This window comes from Otolemur garnettii, unplaced genomic scaffold, assembly GCF_000181295.1.
Source record: "Otolemur garnettii isolate 467f Iridium unplaced genomic scaffold, OtoGar3 scaffold00082, whole genome shotgun sequence".
In the NCBI taxonomy this organism is placed as follows: Eukaryota; Metazoa; Chordata; class Mammalia; order Primates; family Galagidae; genus Otolemur; species Otolemur garnettii.
In genome coordinates this window covers 3,355,737-3,361,919 of record NW_003852477.1, presented here as the reverse complement: position 1 = coordinate 3,361,919, position 6,183 = coordinate 3,355,737, and the positions used below count along the sequence as shown (strand labels likewise).

At 38.3% G+C, this 6,183-nt stretch overlaps 1 protein-coding gene across 1 annotated transcript in view; it reads left to right on the top strand.

Annotated features, from left to right (window-relative positions):
* The window catches only part of ULK4 (unc-51 like kinase 4), a 619,976-nt gene that overhangs the window by 119,800 nt on the left and 493,993 nt on the right, over window positions 1-6,183 (top strand). The window contains exon 22 of the mRNA XM_023515932.1: window positions 4,814-4,996. Within this exon, the coding sequence (XP_023371700.1) occupies window positions 4,814-4,996 (183 nt within the window). The remainder of the gene's footprint in view (window positions 1-4,813; window positions 4,997-6,183) is intronic.

The following is a 6,183-nucleotide window of genomic DNA, read 5'->3' as shown; positions in this document are numbered from 1 at the left end:
GCCTCCCAAGTGCTAGGATTACAGGCATGAGCCACCACACCTGGCTACATGAGGATTAATTTGAGAATAAGGTTATAGAAACAGAATATGCATCTGGACATTACTTCACGGGCATTCCTGGCAAGGAATGATGGTTGCTCCCTAACTGGGATGGCTTATGGGACTGTACTTCCTTCTCAGTGACTTTTCCCTTACTCACCTGCCAGGAATACATATGTCCTGAGAATCAATGGACCCATTTGGTGTTAAAGGTCATTCTTAACATGACCTTCAGGATTGTGCATGATTTGGCCCCTGCCTTCCTCTTTGGTTCATCTCATAACACTCATTCCCTCTTGCACTGTGTCTCAATCAGTTTATGTTCAGACATTTTCTGGAATTTTTTGGCCTCAGGGCATTCCCCCTTGCTATTTCCCCATGCTTGGATGCTCTCTGCTGGCTGTTCCCTTGGCCGTCTCCTCATCTTTCATGTCTCAGCTAACTGTTGCTTCCTCCGTTAGGATCTCCCTGGCTCTGTCTCGCCCCTCTAGAGAACACAACTGTCTTTGTCTTATTTACACACAGTTTTTCCCATTGGATGTTCAGGTCCAGGAAGACAAGAGCCCTGCTTGTTACTTTTCTGAGCACATAGAGGGTGCTCAGAAGATGTCTGCTGACCAAATGAATGAATGAGTGGGTGGAGGATAGCTCTGCTCAGTACTCAGCAACCCATTCCTTGTTCCAGTTCTAACTATCTGCCTTTACTGCTTCTGTCATTGATTTTTCAGACCCATTTCTCCTGATCTCTTAGACCCATAGATTCCTCTATGTAGGTGTGGTCCCCAGACCAGCAGGATCAACTTTACATGGAAACTTGTTAGAAACAGTTTATTGGGCCCTAAGCCAGACCTACTGAGTCAGAATCTGTGGGGATGGGGGAGGGAGGCCCAGCAATCTCATTTCAACAAGCTTCTAGGTGGTTTTTCCTTTCTGAAATTTGAGAACCAGTGCCCTAGACTTTGGAGCTCTTAGAAAACACTGGCATTGACTTGGAGTGAAAGAGAACTAATTTCCCATTGCCACTCAGGAGGGGCCACATTGGTAGGTACTGGTAGTTGCCAGGAGAGGACCTGTCTTGGGGAATGCAATAAAATAGTTAAAACTGATTCTTAGAATTACTGAGATTATAGAAAATCTCTATAGGAGCCATAGTGGAAGCAGAGACACCCTTAGAGTTAGAGTGTGTAAAATGGCTCCTATGAGGGAGATAATTGGAGTTGTCATAATTACTGATGTGCCACAATGAAAAGATGTCAGACTTGAAGTGTGCAGGATAGTGGCTCTTGCTGGGGTTGGAGGGAAGCTTTCCAAGCAGCACTGACTGCTTCCTCTTCTCATTCCTCCCCCTACTCTGATGTGTCTGAAGATCTCTCAGGGGTCAAATGAGAGTGTGTGTAGTTTAAAAATTACTCCCAGGGTAATTTTACACGACATCAAAAAATCATTTGGAAAACCAAAATGAAAATGGTTCTTAAAACTTTTCTTCCTTGGTGATTCTAGATATGCAATCTTCAATTTTGAATGAGTCTATTTCTTGGAAACGGCTAGAAAACCTGAATTCGAGAGGTAGCACTAAATATTCTTTTCGATGTGAATTTTGAGCTGGAACTGTTCTTTCCAGTTTTAATATGTAGTCTCAAACTCCATTTTAATAAGTTTGGTTTTCAAAACCAAATCACTGAAGCTGAGACTTGATATTTGATTTTTTTTTTAATCAGAATATATAAGTACTAATGTATTCGTAAAGCTCTATGCATCTTCTCCGTTGCTCTGAAGCTCTCAACTGAGTTTGAAATTCAGAAGCAAATTAAAGATTATGTTCTCCATGAACTTTTAGAAATGAAAGTCTGTTAGACTTTTGAGTGGCATTCTGAGGGAGGAGGCATTTTAGTTGCCCTCATGTTACTTTGAATTTCACGGAGAAGTAAACTGGGCAAATCTTTTATCAAAAAATTTCTCCATGATAATTAGGCAGGGATTTTATATCAATAGAAAGTCAGTTTTGTCGTGCCAGGTCCTCTAAAAATTGTTATAGTGCTAATGAGACATTATTTTGCTGTGTTGAAGTCACTATTGGGGGAGTCCTAATTTGCTTGAAAAATTCTCACGTATTATGACCTTTAGGCACATCATTTAACATGTTCTAAAGAAAAAAAACTTGGATTAGGAAAATAATGAAACAGTTCTGTTTTGATATCTTAAATAACAATTTTCTTAGATTGATTACAGATGAGTTTTAAAAACTTTCATAATTCTGTAATCAGAACCAGCTTTTTAAAAAGTGAATATATTTTTCATATTCCTATTTTCAGACATTATTGCTACTTTTCCATCGAAACTTAAACAATTTGGATTTTAGATTCAAAGAGCCCTAAGAGCCCTACCTTCTTATTTCCTAAACCTGATGTCTACTTTACCCATCTGTAACTCTCTTGGAGGAAAGGGGAGAGACTGAAATGTTATTTCAAAGGCGCCCAAAATAGAGTTTAATTATTTGGTGGAATTTCATTCTGATACAGCTGTCTCGAAATGAATATAAATCCCAGCCATATGTTTGAAATGTAATCAGTGATTATTAAGCCATAATTTAAAAAAAAATTTTTTTTTTTTAGAGACAGAGTCTCACTTTATCGCCCTCGGTAGAGTGCAGTGGCATCACAGCTCACAGCAACTTCCAACTCCTGGGTTTAGGCGATTCTCTTGTCTCAGCCTCCCGAGTCGCTGGGACTACAGGTGCCCGCTACAACGCGCAGCTATTTTTTTGTTGGAGTTTGGCCAGGGCCAGGTTTGAATGCGCCACCCTCAGTATGTGGGGCCGGTGCCCTACCTGCTGAGCCACAGGCACTGCCCCATTAAGCCATAAATTTTTAAGTGTCTCATATGATAGTTCCACAAGGCAAGGGATACTTTGTTTTTAGGGAAAAGTGTATAGTTAGTGCTTTGCAAATTTGCATTTCTTGGATACATTTTCTTTACTTATTCACTTCAGAATGGCATTAAATACATACATATACACATATTATCAATAAAAATTTCCTATATATTTCAGTATAATCTTATAAATGCCTATTATAATCATTGACATTAGAATGTAACTTTTAAAAATTACTGTAAAAATTTTATACTGTACACATTTGAAAGATTTCAACAGCACAGACATTAAAATCTGAAAACTCTTCATGGACCTTCTCTACCTCCACCTCTCAGTCTCACTGTCAAGAGAAAAGCATATGAAAAAAGTCCTTCTAGATTTTCATTGATACTAGTTATATTTACCATTTCCTTTCTGGCTATAACAAAGTGACATTAGGATTAGCATTTTCATAAAGAGTGCAAATAAGGTCTAACATTAAGTTGAAACATTTACTTTAAAAATTTCATTTTGGGACAAGATTGAGCTCTATGCCAATCACCAGGTATTTTTTCCTTATGCTCTCAATAGGAATATCTTTTAAAGGAAGTTGTTTAATCTTTTGACTTTCATGAAAATGAAAATATTTTTCAAAGTCTTTTATCTTTTTTATATCTCCTTCTCTCTTCTCCACTTGACATCCTATTTATAACAATTCTTATATTTCATCTTTTCATTATTAATCAAGGTTGTAAATCTGTTTAAAATATAAATTAGGGAGAAGAAGCTTAAATTACATTAATTATAATGTGTTTTAAAAAATTATTCTTAGCTTATTTCTCTCTTTGGAGTTTCTTACATACATGCGGAGTATCAGCCATCCCTTTGTTATCAACTTTTGAAGGCTTTGGTTTACTTAAGCCATAAAATTAAAAGTTTCCAATTTTGTCGACTACCTCTGGCTCCAGCCTGCTTTTCTAGATGGATCATCCAGTTTTCTTCTTTCCTACCGCGGATCTCCTTTCCTACCAACCTTCGTTTTAACTGCTCAGGTAAATTGTCCTTCCCGGAGGTACTTTGCAGCTTTCCGGTCTCCACGGAGCGCTTGTTCTGTTCTCTCAGGTTAGAATTTTCATTGCTCACTTTGCTACCTGTTTCCCACCTACCCTTCAAAAACTAGCTCAACATTATCTTTCTTGTGTAGCTTTTGTTTTCTTGCTTTTCCTTTTATGCATAATTAATTGCGTCTACTTCTGTTATGCCACTTACTACATTCTGTTAATGATAAGGTTCACGTGTAATACTGTAATAGTCTACAAGCCATTGGGAACAGTTACAGGGTCTGACTACATTGGTTTAAATGTCTGCTCGGCCACTGACAACTTTGGGTGCTACTAAGTGTTATCCTACATGCCTTTGGGTAAGTTACTCAGGCACTGTGTGCCTTAGTATTATTATCTATAAAAGGAGGATAATAATGCCTCCTCTTTTGTATGTTGTTAAGGAGAATTAGAGGAGATAATCCTAAGATCCTCTCAGTGTTCTTCACGTTGTAAACTCTAAATGTTTGATGTTAACTTTTATTACTAGTTTTTGGGCACTTAGTTCCATTATCTACACAAACAGGGTCTTTAGTAATGTATTTTATTACTTAAGGGGTGTTTTCTTTATAGACTAATGAGTTAATTTATCAATTTAATTGTTATTATAATAGTCTCCAAGTTTTAAAACCACTTCAGTTTTTATTGGCAGTTGGATATATTGTTCTTAAGTTTGTTGAAAATTTCCAACTTGATTGTGCCAAAGTAAGTAATAAAGGAGCAAGGTAAGCACCTTCTATTCTGCTGCACAGAAGCTTGTTACCCTTCGGAGGAATGACTGATGCACTTGGAGTTGCCTGACAGATCTCTCCTTTCTCCGTAGGCCTTGTGTAGACTCACTCGCCATTCTCCGACTGCCTTCCAGAATGTCATTGAGAAGGTGGGACTAAACTCAGTGATAAACTCCCTGGCCTCTGCCATCTGCAAAGTTCAACAGTACATGTTGACCTTATTTACTGCCATGTTGTCCTGTGGGATTCATCTTCAAAGACTAATACAAGAAAAGGTTTGTCTTATTGCACCTGTTACTCTACTTTAAAAATTGTTGTTTTCTGTTACAGTGTCAGTGGTTTAACAAGTAATGTCATCTCGGTATAATTTATTTTTCATTCCAGGTAGGCTTTTGGAACTTTGCTAAACCTCTGTCTCACGGAGTATTTATCTGAAGATGTGATGAGAGTCTTATAGTAACCCAAGTAGAAATCCAGTAAATGGCTTCTGTCTGCTTACCCTATTGTAGTAATGAAAAATTAGAAAATTTGAGTCCTGCCTATATTTCAGCCCTAGGCTCCATCTCTTCTTCTCATATCTTTTGCCTTCCTTAAGGAGGAGTCCCTTTATGTTTTCTGCTTACTCTGACCTGCTTTTATTCCTTTAGAGTCCCCTCTCTCTGTTTTTAACTGAGTGTCCCTTCTAGTCTTTTAATATTCCTTTGTTTTACATACAGTAGAATTTGTAAGCATCGAACCCATATAATAGAACTGAATAGCTATACATGGGTCTCTCTAGTAGCCTTTCTCAAAGTGTCTTCTCTAGCCCCTTGCTCTAAAGAGTGATCTCTGTACCAGCAGCACTGGTATCACTTGGGAGTATGCTGGCCAAGTGTGTTGGAAATGCAGATTCTCAGGCCCCACTACAGACCTGCTGCATCAGAATTTACATTACTTTAGTGTTTTTTAACCTTTTTATTTCAAGACACACTTGAACCTATAGTTAAACTTCTATGACACACTTATGTTGATCAAAAAAATGAATTAAAAAATATACTTTGCTTAGAACTTTTTTCTTTTTTTTTTTTTGAGACAGTCTCTTGTCACCCTGGGTGGAGTGCTGTGGTGTCAGAGCTCATAGCAAACTCAAACTCTTAGGTTCCAGCAATTCTTTTGCCTCAGCCTTTCGAGACATTGGGACTGTAGGTGTTGGCTACAACACCCGGCTAGTTTTCTATTTTTAGTCGAGATGGGGTCCCACTCTTTCTCAGGTTGGTTTTGCTCAAGCAGACAAGGATGTCCTCTACCTGCACTACTATTCAATATAGTGCTGGAGGTTCTAGCCAGTGCAATCAGGCAAGAGAAGGACATAAAGGGCATCCAAATGGGCACAAAGGAGATCAAACTCTCACTTTTTGCTGATGATTTCATCTTCTACTTAGAGAATCCCAGAGACTCCACCACAAGACTCCTAGAAGTGATC